The sequence below is a fragment of the Rattus norvegicus genome, chromosome 11 (assembly GCF_036323735.1).
Source record: "Rattus norvegicus strain BN/NHsdMcwi chromosome 11, GRCr8, whole genome shotgun sequence".
Lineage (NCBI taxonomy): Eukaryota > Metazoa > Chordata > Mammalia > Rodentia > Muridae > Rattus > Rattus norvegicus.
In genome coordinates, this window is record NC_086029.1 from 45,034,870 (window position 1) to 45,053,034 (window position 18,165).

The window sequence follows — 18,165 nt, forward strand, 5'->3', positions numbered from 1 at the left end:
AAAGGTGCCTCCCTTGAGGAAATGCCTCCATGAGACCCAGCTATAAGGCATTTTTCTCAATTAGTGATCAAGAGGGAAGGACCCAGCCCATTGTGGGTGGGGCCATCCCTGGGCTGGTGGTCTTCAGTTCTATAAGAAAGCAAGCTGAGCAAGCCAGGGGAAGCAAGTCAGTAAGTAACATCCCTCCATGGCCTCTGCATCAGCTCCTGCTTCCTGATCTGCTTGAGTTCCAGTCCTGACTTCGTTTGGTGATGAACAGCAATTGGAGGTGTAAGCTGAATAAACCCTTTCCTCCCCAACTTGCTTCTTGGTCCTGATGTTTGTGCAGGAATAGAAACCTGACTAAGACAGGTAGGATGCAAACATGCAAATGGAGAATCAGTACAGAGACAGGAGGCTGGACTCAGAGGAGAGGGAAGTGATGAGGCCTGTAGGGCAAGTGGGCCGGGCCACCAGACAGGAGAGCTGGGGAGGGGTTGAGTGAGCTCAGATTCCGGAAGGGGACTTGAGATCAGCAGGAGGCCAGCCACTCTACATCTACTCCTGTGCCTACTCTGGAACACGACACCCGCTGAGAGGACCATGGCAGGCAGTCACATAGGAGAGGACCTGTCCCTTCCCGTGCAAAGAGAGCATCAGTAACAGGTCAAACTGAGTCAGCAGGAAACACCCACCCCTAAGTCCCATCCCACCTCTCAATGTTTATAAAGTCCCTGCCCACATGGACTAGAGCACACACGTTATTTCACCGAGGATTGTCTGAGACTGGCTGTTTTTACTGAGCTGTAATGCATGGGGAAGAGATCTCTCTCTAGAAACACTCATGGCTGGACCTTGGACCAGCCTAGCTGGCCAGGCTCCTGCTGCTGGCCCTGCAGCACCTGCCACTGGTACTGTCACTTCTGCCATAGCTGACCATTCACAGGAAGAGACCTGGGACCTCGGCTACCCACCCCATGCAGGCTGCCCAAACCTCCTCACTTCTCCTCGGAGGCCTTTAACTCTTCCAGCATTTCTGGCTCGAAGCCCATGGAGCCTGTTCATCAGCTTCTGCTTCATGGACAGCAGATGACACTAGCCAAGGGCAAGAGGGCCATCAGAAACTGGGAGACACTTGTGGCAGTCTTCCTTAGAGTCCGCAGCAGCGTGGCCATGCTGCTGACAGTCCGTGAAAATGACGTCTGGCTCCCCATAGCCAGAACAGCAAAGAATAAAGTTCTGCTTCCGGCCACCAAGTTCGCAGCCCTTTGTTACAGCAGCCACCAGAAGCTCATACAGCACAGCGTAAGAGTTGGATCTGCAACAGGTGAAGTTTGTAGGTCCAAGCGATTGGTGGTGTGGGGTGCGACACCCTTTAGATAAGGCGTGTGTTGCATCCCCTTTGCTCCAACTTGGAAAGACCACTGAACCTGCAGCTTACCAATGAAGAGCATTAAAGCTGCAGATGCCTCTGTCCATCCCTCTGTTCATCCCACAGCCTCTTTCTGAATAACACCAGAAGGTTCTGGAAAGGAGGAAGACAAGATTGAACTAGGAAGCATTCCGCATTGGCAGTGACCTGGCTTTACAACTTCGTCCACAGTTAAATCCATTGGGAACTGGTGGACATCTTTGTAAGCTAGTCCTTTCATAGACTTGTCCTTAGAGCAATTTTTATTTTTTGCAGGTTCAGCAAACCTGAAGACCAAGTTGAGTTCTCACGGCCTTTCTGCTCCCACCTGGTGGCTGCCCACATTTTTCATGTAGGTCATTATTTGATGCACCCCAGTGTAACTGCTTCTGTTGTAGAGTCATTGCTTGAACATGCATAAGGAAGCAGGATCTTTGTGGTGGGTTTCGCAGGGGTCAGGCTTTTCCTGTAACAGACGTGCAAGCACAGATCCTTCCAGCCCACAGCAGGCACCCCGGGTTTGAGCAGGAGATTGTACCAACTGCAGGTGGCTCAGCAGGCCTGAGATAAACACCATGGCAACCTTGGACCCTTGGGATGGGATTCTTGCAGGTTGGATATGTGGGTTCCATAGCCCCCCTTTTCCTAAGACCCCTTAAGCCTTTGATGTCCTCATGGCTTCCTTTTGTGGCTTGGACATACGGCCACTACCTCACAGAGGAATAGCACTGGCTCGACAGCTGTGTGCTCACGTCTCTTGCTCATGGCATGGTGGATCCTTGTGGAATAGTCTAAAGTTCATCGGCTCAGTATTTAAATCAGAGTGTTTATTGTTTTTCTTAGACCTAGGGTTTGCTCACACGTCCCTTAATCCTGCTTGCCAGAACCCTCCACTGGGCTAGAGTCTTTCCAATCCTCCCCTAAGCATGGTCCTCGAGGTAGCCATCACAAGATGAGAGTTGAGATGCCATACAATACTAACAAACTTTAAGAGCCTCTATCAACCCCAGGACTTTGCGGATAACCCTTAGGAACCTCCCAGTTGAGAAGGTAATCCCTCGAGGTCACTCCTAGAGTGTTTTTGGTGATGGCGAGTCAGACTTGGACTCCACGGTTAGCAGCAAAGACCATTCAGCTCAGCGCTTTGTGGATGAGATGCCCTTAAGAGAACTTCCCGAGATAATAGTTCTCCCACCTCCGAACCTTGTTGGTTAGAGCCTTCCACTTGGTCAGATTAACCTTCTCAATCCCTTTGGTAATTAAGTCACTGAAGAGTATATATTGGTAAGTGTAGACGTTGTCAACAGACTTCAGGCAAAACTCTTTCCGGTTGTTTATGATAAACCATTTCACGAAAGACCAGGCTGAGTCTAAGGGGTTCAGATAATTATAGGGGAGAGGCAGAGAGATTAGTTCGTGGCCGTAGGACTTGGCCACTCCTGGGGAGCACACGATGCTTGTTAAATTAATGCTTCTTGGAATGTAGGCCTGGCCCTCCTCCCCTTTGCTTGTCTTTAACTTCGTCTCATCTTGCTGCCTTCTCCCTTTGACCACGATGGCGCACTTGCCATAGGCCCTCTTCGCAATGTCGCAGAACTCAAAAAATAGGCCATCTTCCTGCTTGATGTGCAGGTCGTCCTTCAGGAACATGCGGTATTTCCAAGGCACCCACCCTTGACTGCCCCCAGCATGTAGAATACACCAGGATGGCGTATGCATGTAACCGTTATCACTAAAGTCTTCCCCGGTGACCAGAGTTTCTGGGATCTCAGTTTCCCCAAAATACACGGTCTTGTATCCATTACGCTGGAGCGACCTCAGAGCGTTGAGATACTGAAGACACTGCCTCCTCTTGGTGCTGTCAAACTGACTTCTGATGATGATGTCCTTCAGAAGACAGTTGGTGAAGCGGGCCATGGGGCTTCTTCCTGAGTGGTTCACATTTTCCCATCTGGGGAGTTCTAGAAGGGGGAGGAGGATGACCTCACAGAGGGCTGTGCCATCACTACACGTCAGACGCAGAACGCTGCAAGGCATGGAAAAGGCCACCTCACGTCACTCCTGGGATAGATATTTTCATGGCGGTCAGGTTTCTGGTTCCTTTTCATTTGGATTGTGGAGATGGATATTCTATCCATCCATTTACCTCAAAGGTATTTACCGTGTGCCTTCTGTGGCTCAGACATTGTGCAGTGTGGCGGAGGATACTCATGATGTGTTCGGGAGGGCCTACGGTGTGAGTGTGTTTGTCTGCGCACTTGTGTGAACTGTGCCACCTGCCTGTCTACTTTTACGTCAATGGTGGTTTCCCCGGGTGGCTGAAGGGAGATCTGAGTGGCAGAGAGTAAAGGAGGTAGGCTGCATGCCTGCCTCTCCTAGGGACTGCCATTGTTGAGCTGACTCAGCACATTACCTGAAGTACATTTGATTTGCTACCATTTTTTGAGGCAACATCTTGCTCTGTAACCCTGAGTGGCCAGCGTTTGGTCCAGGCTGGGCTTTTACTCTTAGCAATTCCCCTGCCTAAGCTGTTTAAGTTATGGGATTATAGACAGGCACCATACTGAGTAGCACTTCAGTTTTCTACTTTGAGAAAATGCCAGTCTGTTTCACTTTCTCTCCACCTTTTTACTTGAATTTCCTTTGTATTTTTTTCCTTTAACCAAAGCTAAAAGTGGTTCATGAATGTGCCTAAGTGTATCTTCCCAATGACAGTGCAGACAAGACGACTGTCTGGCCCTCGCTCCTCTATTGGATGAATGGGAATCTCCTCCCTCTACCCTGATCTCCCAGGGTTTTCTTGGGACTCAGGCAAACCCAGGCTATCACCATAGCCAAGTTCACATGAAGTGTGAGGTTACCAGACGTTCTCTTCTAGAGGCCACGGGCAGCAGCTTCCAGTTTGTGTCCTGTGGCCATTTTCTCTGGAGACATTTCTTCAGCAGTCTAAAACAGTTTTCAGATCAAATTTGATGTAGACACCAACTCTGGCCAGGGTGCTTGGAAGCGTTGGCGGTCCCATAGTCCCCAGAGCAGTTCCCTCCACCACAGTTTCCTACCTCAGTACACGGTGCTGTCAACCCTCACATTAGTGTGCACATCTACATCTACAGAGGACAGAAAGGGTCAAACCGCACACGGCTGAAACACTGCCCTCAGAAAGGCTTGTGGCCTTTGCTGCTACTTAATATGAACAAGTTTTCATCTTTGCCAATTCAATGGTCACGTTAACATTTCATTGTTTGTGAAACCGATAAACGAGAATCGGAACTGATAGAAGGCACAACTTGCTTTGCGTTTGGGGATCTGTTAGAGCAGGAACGGGGTGGTGAGGTGGAGGGGAACCAGCTGAGGGAGGACTCCCGGAATCCCAGAGCTTGGCTGAGCTTCACTCAGAGCTCAGAGCACTTAGAGCCCAGTCATACAAAACACTGAAGAACCCAAACACCAGGAAGCCTCCAGGCTGCTGGCACTGTAAACAGACGTGAACTGGGGCCAGCATGTCAGTGCACAGACCCAAGGTTCGAAAGCCGCCATGTTTACGGACTTGAATAGAGACTCACTGGGGCTCAGGGCAGTGAGGTCGTCCTCAGACGTTGCTCAGGTCCAAGCCTTTGTGGCCCAGGCACTGGGGTCTTTGCTTGACTGAGATGCTCTGAGCCAGCCCCAGCTCATCCGTGCCCCACAGACACAGCTCCTACAAGGCACCTTCACGGGACAGTTATGACCCAGCAACCTTACAGGTCCCCTAACCCACAGGCTGGAGGACACCTCTGCCCTTACCTGGCTCCCTCGGTGTGTTTATCTTGTCTCTAGAGGATCTGGCTTTCTCCTCTGCTAGTCAGGGCAAGAAGGGAGAGAGAAGCCCCGGGGACAAAACCAACTTGTAACTCAGCAGATAACCCTGCCCCCCACCCCTGTGTGTGTGTGTGTGTCTGTGTGTGTGTCTCTGTGTGTGTGTCTGTGTCTGTGTATATGTCATGTATGTATGTGAGTGTCTGTCTGTGTCATTGTGTGTGTCTGTGTGTGTGTCTATGTGTATGTCTGAGTGTCTGTGTGTGTCATCTCGTGTGTGTGTGTGTATCTATGTGTATGTCTTAGTGTCTGTGTGTCTGTTTGCCTGTTTACTGGACCTCTCCAGTCTCCCCAAATGTGCTCCTGGGGTGATACTCCCAATGAGAAGTGACTTTGCCTCCTAAGATCACTGTGAAGGCCCAGCTGCTAGTGACTGAGAGAAAAAATGCTTTGAGCGCTGATGTCAGTACTGGGAGTGGCTCTGGCCCTTTACCTACCACCTGTCAATCAATCCCTGTGCCCCATGTTATTGAAACAAACATCATCACCCCATTTACAAAGCAAACACAGGGGAGAGGTCAAGGGCCCTCCCTGTTTTCTTCTCAACCAAGAAAGGTTCCATGCTTGTTTTTCTACAGACTGCATTCTTTATAAAGAAATCCTTTACCTTGGGCAGTGGTGGCTCAGGACTTTAATCCCAGCACTTGGGAGGCAGGTGAGTTTGAGGACAGCCTGGTCTACAGAGTGAGGTCCAGGACAGCCAGGGTAGTTATACAGAGAAACACTGTCTCAGAGAGAGAGGGAGAGAGGGGGGAGGGGGAGGGAGATAGGAAAGAGAGGGGGAAGGGAGAGGAGAAACCATTTAAGGAAAACAACTAGTTTTAAAGGCATAATTTCCAGATCTGAGGACAGACGACCAGGACTAAGGACCATCTTCCCATCTCAGGATCTTCCCCAGACATGACACAGAATGAGAGAGCAGGATCTAATGTTCAAGGACAGGCCTAGAACACAGTCCTCTGAAAGAGTCTAAACTCAGGGATTGCCCAGGTCAGAATGGCCTGTATGCAGGGCTGAGAGGGATTGCCTTGATTGATAATTGACAAGGACAGGTCCAGCCCACTGTGGGTGTCACCATGTGGGTGTCACCATCCCTAAATGATTACCAATGCAGATTTCATGGCCCTTGCTCCTTGTCCAGTCAACCCCGAATTTGGCTCCGGTGTTCAGTTCCCCTAGAAGTATCCCTGCTAACTCCTGCTCTGGGCTCAGGCCACCGCACATTCCACCATGGTACTGCTGGGACCGAGGTGTGTCTGTGCTGTGGTTTTACATGAAGTGCCCTCGCAGACTCACATTTTGTATGCTTCTGTCCCTGGATGGTGGCACATTTTGGATATGGTATAAAATTAGGTATTTTGCTCACAGATATGCAGAAGTAACCACAATGGCCTTACCCTACAGGTACCTAAAAACCTTGGGGTTCTTTTCTGGACTTCTGGGGACTTAGGTTCTGAGGGGCCAGACTTTGTTCTGCCCCTCTGGGGGATGATCAGCTTTCACCACTTGACAGAGAAATCTTGTGTGGCTCTAGTGAGAGGGATCTCTGGGGCCTCTGTTTTATGTGTGGTTCCACTAATTAAGCTTTCTAGTGTACTCCATTTGATATGTAAGTCAGGGTGGTAGGACAAAGGACCTGCCCGGCCTTGGAGAGAAGCCTTGATGCCTGTATATTGATGAGGAGACCCTGACAGGTCCATCCCTGAACAGACATTGGTGGCCATGTGTGTGGAAGGCAGGCAATGATAAGGTTTTATGGCCCAGGAGGGATACGCTGTGGGGTCCGGCATCCTCCTGACAAATGACAATTGCAGAGTTCATATTCTCCAGAGAACTCTAGGGTTTGTGTACACATGGAACGGCAGGCTGTACAACCGACGTGGCCAACTGCTGTTGCTGTGTTAAACCCTCAGGCATCTACTTACAATGTGAGTGCAGACAGGGGGTGGTACTCATTTGGTACTCATAGACAGCTCATTTCCTGACCTGCCCTAGGGTATATCAATCAATTCTGTTGTAATTGGTTAGGGGACATCTCATGCATACTTCCTGACAGAGTCTGTAGCCGATAGAATAGTCTCTGTGTGCCCCACACAGATGTCACCCCTGCCAGGCTTGGGAGAGTCTTACTGATTGGGGTGTCCATATGCTGTGGACTCCCCAGAATCAAGAGAGGCTGTGGCCTCAGGTGGTCCACCCTGGCTCCTCATTCTGTAGGTATTAAGTGCTGAGTCCCTGTGAAGCCTTACATCACACCCCAACTTCTGGCCAGCCAGGATTACCTGCTTCCCCACCTCTCCTATGAGATCCCGTGTGTGTGTGTGTGTGTGTGTGTGTGTGTGTGTGTGTGTGTGTATGTACACAGGGAAGTAGAGAGAGGCTATGGGAGAGGACACAGAGGTCTAAAGGGAGAGGGACAAGAGAGGGTCACACCATGTGATGTGAAGGCAGACGGGGACACTCTTTGGGAAAAGGGAGGGGCCAGCAAGAGAAGAGCAGGGGCCAAGGGAGCATTCACAAAAACATAGTATAATGACGTACGGAAATACAGTAGTCAAGCCTGAGGTCTAACTGAATCTCAGTTTTAAAGGCAAAAGGTTGACTTGCTGAATTCTGAGAAGCACCAGGTCCTAAAATGATCAACACCGCCACGGCCGCCTCACAAGCAGTGTTAGCCGTGCCCCTCAGCCTTCAGCCTGCAGCACACCTCTATTTCTAGGTGTCCCTTCCATTTCAGAGTACACGCACAGGCACAGTCTCACCAGAGCGCGTCCACATGGTATGACTGGCTGGCAGCACTCCTCTCGTGCGACCTAGAAGCCTGTCTATGTTCAGAGAGGTGCAGCAATAAGTTCCCAGGCATCAGAACAGGGCTGAACATGCCCAGACCAGAGTCTGGAACGCCTGAATCCAAAATGAATGCTTTTTTCAGTGCACCAGACTCTTCCAGAAAAAAGAAAGAAGAATTCTTAGCTTCTGCTATGAATGACTTTGGTCCTAAATTCAACGGACAAAGTCACTTCTGGGGACAGTCAATCTCAACTCCCACATACTCCAGGTGACAGACAGACACTCAAGAATATATGCAATCCCTAGAAGTCACATGTTACCCTGAGCATCTAACCCCAAGCCCACCCTTCATCCCCTGACAAGAAGCCATCCCTTTGTCCCAGGAGTATCCAGAACCCTCTAAGAACCCTGGTCCCTCCAACCTTCAGCTTCTACTGTCTCCTCTTACCACACCAGAAACACCTGGTGAGAGCAGCTGGTGACTGTTGACACCCTGTCACCTGAAGACAAGAACTGGTGACTGTTGATACCCTGTCACCTGAAGACGAGAACTGGTGACTATTGACACCCTGTCACCTGAAGACGAGAACTGGTGACTGTTGACACCCTGTCACCTGAAGACGAGAACTGGTGACTGTTGACACCCTGTCACCTGAAGACGAGAACTGGTGACTGTTGACACCCTGTCACCTGAAGACAAGCTACTTGTGGTTTGTTCATACTCTGCTAGCCCAAAATGTCCTTGGTCACCCTGCCCTGATCCAGGACTGAGTTCCCTTCTCTAGACCACAGGCAGTCCTCAAACTGTGCCACCTGCAAACCTTCTGAGGCCTCTCAGTACCGGTGTGGCGGCCTTGACTTCAGTGGAGCCTGCTGTCTTCACACTTTGGTTCCAGGCCGAGCTGTTGAGGCGTTGCTGGTGATCAGTGACGGACACTGGGCCACCCTGCTCTGAAACCCTTTCCTTTTGAGTTCAGAAGGTAAGTCTGAGCAGTAAACGTCCTCCAAGGACCTCTCGTTTCTCCTGAGAATGTTACTGGCCAGCCGGAAGATGAAGATGAGCCCATAGATGCCAATGATGGTGAGGATGTACCACGCAGCGCCAGTTGTATCCGGCAGCCTCAGGGTCCTGGTGAAATTGGTGCTGTTCTTCCCCTCCACCGGGTCACGCAGGAGGGAGCTGGACTGGGTCTGGTTGAAGGCTTCTTGGGGTGTCCACTTGGTTGCTAGGAAACAGAAAGGCCCAGATGAGACAAAGTGTCCTGGGCTAAGAGTGTAGGCCCATAACCAAACCATGGAGAAGTGAGTGCCCGGGACAGTAATGGAAGCTTTCTGTGTCTGATGGGCAAGAACCCACCAACATACATGCCACCCTCTCCTCAAAAAGTTTAAAACACCGAGTTTTTGAGTAGTTGATATAACGTCATCAAATATAACCACATTTAAAATTGTCTGAACGTGTTTATGTGCCAGAAAACCAAAGTGCAGGAGACCAGAGAGATAGCTGAGCGGGTAAGAATGCATGTTCTCCTCGCAAAGGATGTGATCAGTGCCCAGCGCCCCTGTCAGGTGACTCACAGCCACCCGTAACTCCAGCTCCCAGGTCCCAGGGCCCCGCTGGTCTTCATGGCACCTTCACACTTACGCACAAAGAGTCGTGCATAAACATAATTAAAAGCTTTTTAAATTATTATTTATTAATTTTTAATCAAAATACAGGGCTGGAGAGATGGCTCAGTGGTTAAGAGCACCGACTGCTCTTCCAGAGGTCCTGAGTTCAATTCTCAGCAAGCACATGGTGGCTCAAAAACATCTGTAATGAGATCTGACACTCTCTTCTGGTGTGTCTGAGGACAGCAACAGTGTACGCACATATATAAAAAGCATAAACCTTTAAAAGAAATCAAAATACAAATGGTGAACTGCAGCAACACTGCCAGTTATACAGCTGGGTTTCTTACCAGCCTTCTGTCCTACAAGGAAAAAAAACTAAAATCTCAGAGGAAAAATGCACGATCAGATCACAGGAGAAAGGCTTCACGGGGTCTGCATGAGGTGGTGTGGGTTCAAACCAAGTCGGCATTCTCTCATCTACTGGTTTGCCAACTTACACAGTTTCAGAGTTCCCCGTGTGTCGGGTAATGGTCAAGTGTAAGTCTGTCCTACCAACATGGAGGTCTCCTTAGCAGGCTCTGCTGACATTCACAATGACCTAACCTTTGATCCCATCACTTGTCCTGAGCAACTTGTCCTCCAGGCTCCCCAGCACAGTGTATTTGGGCCCCCAGATTTGTGGCACAGCTTCAACCAGTCCTAGAAAGGAAGTGTTTGCCAAGAAAGCACTCCCGTCCTGCACCTAGGGACCCTTCTCCTTCCGTTATTCCCTTATTCCCTAAACAGTACAACGTGACAACCACATAGATACGCGGCATTTACAGTAGGTTTCACCGGGAGTGATGTAAAGACTATTGAAACCCACGGGAGAGTGTGCACAGGGGTGTGCACAGAGCATTTTCAAATTGTATACTATTTCACATAAACAACTTCAGCTAACACCATAGAGAGTGAAAACCCGAGGGTGCATTGATCTGCCTGTAGCTTATGAGTGCATATACTTAACCAGCTTCCCCTCCCTATAGCGAGGACCCGAGGTAAATGAATCTATAAGAGCAAGGGCCATTTGGTCTCAGAGTCTCAGAGGTCTCACCCCATGGTCGCTTGCCCCCCAGCCCCGATTCTGTGTCTGTGGCAGAGCAGCAAACCATGGAGGAAGTATGTGCTGGAGAAAGGGTGGCCAGGAAATATAAGTGGCTGCTGGATTCCCAGAGTCCCCTCCAAGGTCGCTCTTCCAATAACCGAACGTCCACCTACTAGGTCCCACCGTCTCCCAACAGCACTGATAACCACGTATCAAGCACAGCAGTATGATATAACTGTGGGAGAATCCACAGGAAATGGGCACCGTGGGTCGCCCCTAGAGTAGGGACCTGGCGGGCAAGGGCTGGGCTCTCCGTAGTATGCCCACTTGTGCACTTGGTGTTAATTTTAAAAAGGAACGAGTACAGGTTGTCTTTTCTGATCTCCTTGGAGAGATGGCCCTGAGTAAAGACATTGTGTGCCTTGTCTGGTGAGAGATTAAGATCTCAGCAGCTGTTTAAACTCAAAACTGTTCTGTGCTGAGGGAACCAGAGAAGGCATATTCCAGTGACTTTGTTGACCTCAGCCTGCAGGGTCCAGCACGCGGGCTCGTCTGCAGCTCACTGGACATCTGCCAGCGGCTCTCTCACTAAAGCAAGAAGACATCGGAGTCTCACTATGTTTAAAGTCAGAGTTCCTTAACAAAGTAAGTGAATAACCTTTACTTACTTTGGATAAAGGACCATTTAAATGTGTATGTCCAAGTCACCCGTGTCAAAGCTTGGGACCAATGAGATTAGAATCGCATAACTTTCAGCTCTCAGAGCCATTTCTACACCCTACACCAGTGCCGGTGGAATGGTTCAAGACAATGGAGGGACACGAGGGGGGAATCTCACAATCACTATTACTATTTAAAGAGCAAATCAACCCCATAAGAATACAGTAAAATTTCGGGGTTGGGGATTTAGCTCAGTGGTAGAGCGCTTGCCTAGCAAACGCAAGGCCCTGGGTTCGGTCCCCAGCTCCGAAAAAAAAAAAAAAAAAAAAGAATACAGTAAAATTTCAATTAGTGCGAGAGAATTTATTTAAACTTACAATGGGTGCATAAACTCACAGAGCTTTCTAGAAATTGCTAGAATGCTATTATATATTCAAGCACCGAATAAAATGTACCCAACTAAAGGCTACATATGTTCAATTGCTTTAAAACCAGCCCCATCTCAATAGGAAAGAAGCTAACTGTATCACTGATGACAAAACTGCTTTGTTGATCAAAAGATGCAGTTGTATTTTAACGGATAAACCCATCCTGTGGCAAAGGTGTGCTCTCCGACCCTCTTACTTAATGGTGTCAAATAAACAAGGGGTGCCAGCAGCCCATCTTACTACTCACATTCCATGAATGGGACTTGACCTTGACTCTCCCGAGGCAAATTCAAGATGCTGCTGGCGAGTGGAGAGGGGAGAGGGACAGGTGACAGGGCTCCTTCCTGCAGGTCACAGTCCCAGCGTGCCCAGGCAGCACCAGCTTCTAACCTGAAACCCAAACAGTGCAGAGCAATCCCAAGCAAGACTTAGCCAGTCCTCTCTGCCCCACCCCTTCCCATCGGCTGACCGGAAGGTCTGAGCAAGTAGCCCAGAAGAGACAGCACTGCCTGTCTGTGGCTTGTTCTAAAGGTTCAAATCAAAGGACCTTCTTTTAACAAAAGAAGAAAAAAAAAAAAAAAAAGCAGGCCTAGGAAGCCCCTGGCTCTCCTCAGGGAACCCGGAAGCGCGCGTGGTGCCAACATGCTCGCTCTCAAACTGGCTGACCAGTTCCAGCCTGGATGGCTCCTGTTCTGCACCCGGTGCAGGTGTGGCCAGCGCCCAAGTATCACAGGGATAGGGAACCTCATGGCCAAGAGTCACCAGCTTCCTCGCTGACAGTCTCCTGGATGAAAACGTGCAGCAGGAAGGGACAGGCCCAGGACAGCGTGCACGGTGTCCTGGGAGGAGCTGGTGCACCGGCCAGAGTTCTCAAGAGGAACAAAATGGATAGAGTGAATATCAGTAGCAAAAGATTTTAGAACCCAGAAAAAAACTAATAGTTCGTCTAAGAGCTAATTTCCTGGGGGCAAAAACATATCAAGTGAGCAGAGGATTAACTTCCCTAATAAGAAGTAAAGAAGGAACAGATGCAAAAGTAATAACTGAACAATCACAGGATCCCACTATTTCCCTGTTTAGATCTGTGTGGATTTCAAAATCTGGACCAAATGAATGGTTTTTTAAAAATGTAAATTAGCAAACCTAACCCCCAAAGAACCTTTTAACTGTCAGAAAATGTTACTTATCAGAGAAGATGGCAAAAAATAAATAAAATAAAATAGAAGCTTTAAAAATCACCACTCAGAGAGTCGCCTGGCGCCCGCTGTTTCAGAAGTGGTCCCTGCGGACATTTGCGGGGGACTTCAGCTTGGCTTATCTAGCACTAGAAATCACGAAGAGGGAGCCAAATCTCTTCATTGATTTCGATGGGGCCAGGCTATCCATTCCATTACAGAAGGATTTAAAAAAGATAAAACACCGGAAACACAACAAATGTCCAAGAGGAATACAAAGAGAGTAAAAGACAGCGGGCCGGAAGGTCGCAGGCGCCTTTCCAAAGGTGCAGCTTGACCTTCTCATCCCACCTCCACCTCTGTGCCACTGAATACGGTTCCACCTCGGAGGCTTGGAACTAAAGAGGCATGTGTCCCTCTGTCCCTGTGGGGAGCTGCGCTCCCTTGCCACACCGCGGTCCCTCTGGTTACTCTGAGGGACTGTGGACTGATGGACGAATAGCAACCTTTAGCAGCTCGAGTTGCTGCCTGCCACGCCCTGGCTAGGGTACCCTGGTTTCCTTACAGGCTGCAGGGCAGACCACAAGTCCTAGCAGGAATTTTTAAATGATTCCTGTTTTTTTCTCCAAGCTCTTCTGAACTTAACTACCCTGTTCAAGGAGGGTAAGGGGAGAGAGATGGATAGACTCGTTATTCAGAGGAAGAGGTCAAGAACTCCGTTTAAATGGACACGTGCAAACAGATGTCAGATTTACATGGGAAAGTTGAACACACACGAAAAGCTAAGAACACGCTGAGAAGAAAGGTAATGAAACAGTATCACTGTGAGTGGTTTACAGATCAAAATACCACACAACTGAAAGTAGCTCATTCTGGCATCAACACAGGCAGACAGATTGTCTGCAAACAGGCTAACGGTGTTCAGGGAATATTACAAAGGAATTGTGGGTCTCATACCGATGGGAAAAAGAATTCCCAGTCAGTCATGGATGGGGCATAAGCGCTGGTGTCTGCCAAGGGCAAATCTCACTCCTCACTGCTCTAGGCTGGTTCCCCCTGACGGAGTGAGTCGGTAGTCGGTGGATCCAACAAGACTTAGGGAAAAAAGCCACAAGGGAGCAAGAACAAACACAAAAATCTCTTGTGTGTGTGTGTGTGTGTGTGTGTCTGTCTGTCTGTCTGTCTGTCTGTCTGTGTACATGTCTACGTGGGTGTAGGACACGTGCCTGATCAAACTCTGAGGCTACGAGAGGGCGTCCGATGTACCCCACTGTCCCACCTATTCCAAGGAGGCAGCGTCTCTTCCTGAGCCCTGGGCTTGCTCTTCAGCAAAGCTAGAAAGCAGCATACCCCGACCATCTTCCTGTCTCTGTCCTTCCCAGCGCTGAGCTCCCAGGAGTTCCTAGGGGAATGACAGACTTGTGGCTTGAGAGCTAGCAACAAAAGCCCCCTCACGACCTCAGAGCAAGTGCTTTTGACCGCTCAGCCATCTCTCCTGCCCCTTCACCTCATATTTTAAGGTCAGGTCTCTCTCATAGAACCTGGAGGTTGCTGTTCTGGCTAGACTGACTGGACTGCAAGCCACAGGGGTTTGGCTTTCTGCCTCCCTAGCACTGAGACCATAGGCACAGGGCGCTTGTGGGTACTGGGGTCCCCTCTGCAGTCACAGCAAGTGCTTTACACTGAGACATCTTACTAGCCCCACCAAGATTCATTTTAATAACTGCAGATCTATCGACCTTTTCAAACATGGTACAAAGGCCAGGGGAGGTGATCCAGAGAGAGGGACACACACACACACACACACACACACACACACACACACACACACACACCAGAAAGAGACCAAGATACACATACACATACAAAGAAAGACACACATAGAGCACACACACACACGAGACACACGCACACACGAGAGACACACACACAGAGATAGAGAAAGAGAAGGAAAGAAGGATCAGTTCCATAACAACTATTTCATCGTGGGAAATATCCAGAGTGGAGGATGGTAAATGATAAGAAGGAATGAGGGGGATGGCCCTGAGATAAGCTGCCTCGATTCTCAGTATTCAAAAGACTTTCAACACTGAGCACAACTCAGCAGAGAGACGATTGGAGGATATGAACGCTAGACACAGAAAAGTAAGGATAAAAGTCTTTCCCTGTGTCTCTCTCCCCCGCCCCTTCCTTCCTTCCACCCTCCCTCCCTCCTTCCCTCCCTCCCTCCCTCCCTCCCTCCTCCCCTACGTGTTGGGGGAGACCTTGCACATGCTAGGCAAATACTCTAACACTGAGCCAAGCCTCCAACCCGCACAGCATCTTTTCTACAGACAAAGCAACCTAAATGCTGATGAACACATGCAGATAATTTCGCTGCCTGCAGCCGAGAAAGGTACAGCCTTCATGCCGCTTGCCTGGACCAGAATTCTTGCACCCACGAATGCTCTGCCCCCTGGTGGTGAGAATGTGTTATAACACTCAGGCCACTCCACACGGGAGCATCATAGGATTCTCCATGCTCAGCTCACAAAGTTTCCATAGAGGGCTCTGTTGAGGCAGCCGTGCAGGAGCTGGACTATCTCCTCCCGCCCAACCTGGTGAGCTACAGCCGGCTCCCCCAGCATCAGCCCTCATAAGAATGTATCACCCTGACAGCTATCAGGCTTCTACCCTTGTTTGACCTTATAAGGTTCTCCCCACAGCCCCTGAGTATGCAGATGAAGCACCCATCAACACCCTACCCTGGCCAGTGGTGCACGGACACACAACCCTTGCCCCACAGACCACCTTGCCCCACAGACCACCTTGCCCCTGGCCACCTCCCCAAGGACATAATACACCTTTCTCCACCTGACCCCCTAGTAAACCAGTTCTCTGACTCTGGGCATGTTCTTTCCGATCCTGCACCGCTCCCACCCATACCTGGTTAAGCCTTCCTCCTCCGGTCCAGCTCAATGTGCAATGGGCCTGGGTACCCTACCCTGAGGGGGAAGTGGGCGCCGGGTGCCACGTGACTGCTTAGGACCCAAACTCAGGTCCACGTGATTGCTAAGAATTCAACTTAGATTATATGCAAATGAATGTGCCTGTATCTCATAAAACTTTACTGGAAACACATGGCAGGGCCGATAGATACTACCAGAACGGCCAGGTTACAGAAGGCTGGCAGCAGGGAGTCCTGGAGCAGCGAGTCCTGGGACAGCACAGGCAACGGAACACTCACTTGGCCCTTGTGTGGATACCGGATCGCGCAGTCATATAGCGGACAGCAGTGGATTCTTATAACGCTAAGCGCGTTCTTCTCTGTGACCTGGCAAGGCAGCCCTTACAGCTCACCAGGAGGGGTGGAAACCTATGCCCACATGAAGTCCGCACACCGACGTTCATGTGGCTTTAGTCATTTTTGCACAAACCCGCAGCCGCTAAGACACCCTCGCTAGCAGGAAGTGAATAAGTAGACCACGGTGCGTTCCGAGGATAGAACACTATTCAGCTTTGGAGAGGAAGGAAGGAGGGAGGGCGCTTTCAACTTGTGAAAACACAAGGGAACTTTAAAGCCGTTGCTGGCTGAAAGAAGCCAGTTCAGAAAAGACAATGTGGCATGTGATTCTGACGATGATACTGTGGGAAAGGCAGAGAAAGGAGGTTTGGTGACAGGGAGGGGTGATGAGGCAGGGCACCGAGCACGGGAGGCCAGAGACAGGACTCTGGAATGTAAGAGCAGGCACGGCCCGAGGCACGGCCCGAGACTATAAGGTAAATAACACCAAAAGTAAGTCTTGTGTGGTTTGGGGCTGGAGAGATGGCTCAGCGTTTAAGAGCACTGACTGCTCTTCCAGAGGACCTGAGTTCAATTCCCAGCAACCACATGGTGGCTCACAACCATCTGCAATGGGATCTGATGCCCTCTTCTGGTGTCTGAAGACAGCTACAGTGTACTTATATACATTAAATAAATAAATAAATCTTTAAAAAAAAAGTCTCATGGGGTTGGGGATTTAGCTCAGTGGTAGAGCGCTTGCCTAGCAAGTGCAAGGCCCTGGGTTTGGTCCTCAGCTCCGAAGGAAAAAAGTCTCGTGTGGTTTGAGTCCGGAAGCTCCCCCAGAGGTTTATCATTTGAATGCTTGCTCCACAGTTGGTGGCCTTGGTGTGGGAGGTTGTGCAGGCCTGAGGGGTGGGGCCTAGCTGGTGGAAGTAGGTGACAGCAGGTGGCCCTTTGAAGGTTACCCAGGTCCCAGGTCCCATTGGTTCTGTTTCCTGGTCTCTGGTGCTATGAGGAACCTCCACCAGATCCCTGCTTCTTTGCCTACCACGCACGATGAATGGCATGTTTTGGCAGTGAGTCCCGGAAGGGGATGGGGAGGCAGCTTAGTCGGCAAAGTGTCTGCCTGACAAGTGTGAGGACATGATTCCGATCCTGAGACCGGGTAAAAGTGCCGGACTTCGTGGCACGTGCTTAAAATGTCAGCGCTGTCAAGGCTAGAGTGGCTGAAAGGAAATCCCAGATCATCCAGAGACACCCACGCCACTGTGGAACCCTTTCTCCGGGCAGAGCACCAATGGTCCCTTGTGGAGCTGTAAGGTCCCTTCCTTAGGCCTGGGAGGGAGGTTGTCTTCCTAGGGCTTGGAGGAATGATGACATCATCCCTGGACTGGGAAAGGGCTGAGGTTACAGTACAAAGGAGCCTCTGAGGGTTTCCCAGAAAACTGAGTTACGATGCCAAGGTCCCTGCATGAAGGGATTGTCTCAAATCACGCCTGGAGAAAGGAGTCTGTCTTTCTGGACCGTAGATGCCATCTCCCAAGCACTGTGGGTCCTTGGCAACAGCTCAGGGCTCAGCGCTTAGAGAAATATCCTCAAAATTGCCACTAGGGGGCAGTCACATACAGACCTTCAATGTACCTGTAGAAATCCATTATTTTTGGAATTCGATTATATTTGTGATTCGAGGCCACTACGTTCCTGGCCTCAAGTAGACATGGGGACCACCGCTCTTGCAGTGACAGCTGCTCTGTCTGTGTCCCTTTCACATTTAGACCCATTTTATGCATCCAGTGGCTGTACACACAAGAAGGAACCAACCCTGTCCGTCCAGACGGAGCTGGAGCATGTTCCCTGGGTCGTCATGCCCTCCGGGCTTTTGCTTATCGCCTTTAGCCTGACTT

General features: G+C 49.9%; 2 protein-coding genes across 2 annotated transcripts; both read right to left on the bottom strand.

The window, feature by feature from the left end:
* Nucleotides 1-743: 743 nt before the first annotated feature.
* C11h21orf140 (similar to human chromosome 21 open reading frame 140) lies at nucleotides 744-3,312 on the bottom strand. Its single transcript, NM_001017483.1, has one exon. The coding sequence runs from the start codon at nucleotides 3,305-3,307 to the stop codon at nucleotides 2,552-2,554; it is 756 nt and encodes a 251-aa protein (NP_001017483.1). The 5' UTR covers nucleotides 3,308-3,312; the 3' UTR covers nucleotides 744-2,551.
* Nucleotides 3,313-8,189: 4,877 nt separating this feature from the next.
* On the bottom strand, nucleotides 8,190-9,480 carry Smim34 (small integral membrane protein 34). The gene has a single exon (XM_063270850.1). The coding sequence runs from the start codon at nucleotides 9,329-9,331 to the stop codon at nucleotides 8,915-8,917; it is 417 nt and encodes a 138-aa protein (XP_063126920.1). The 5' UTR covers nucleotides 9,332-9,480; the 3' UTR covers nucleotides 8,190-8,914.
* Nucleotides 9,481-18,165: the final 8,685 nt, after the last annotated feature.

What these genes read in the sequence shown, in the direction of transcription:
- C11h21orf140 (NM_001017483.1), bottom strand. Translation starts at nt 3,307, where the DNA reads ATGGCCCGCTTCACCAACTGTCTTCTGAAGGACATCATCATCAGAAGT.
- Smim34 (XM_063270850.1), bottom strand. Translation starts at nt 9,331, where the DNA reads ATGGTTTGGTTATGGGCCTACACTCTTAGCCCAGGACACTTTGTCTCA.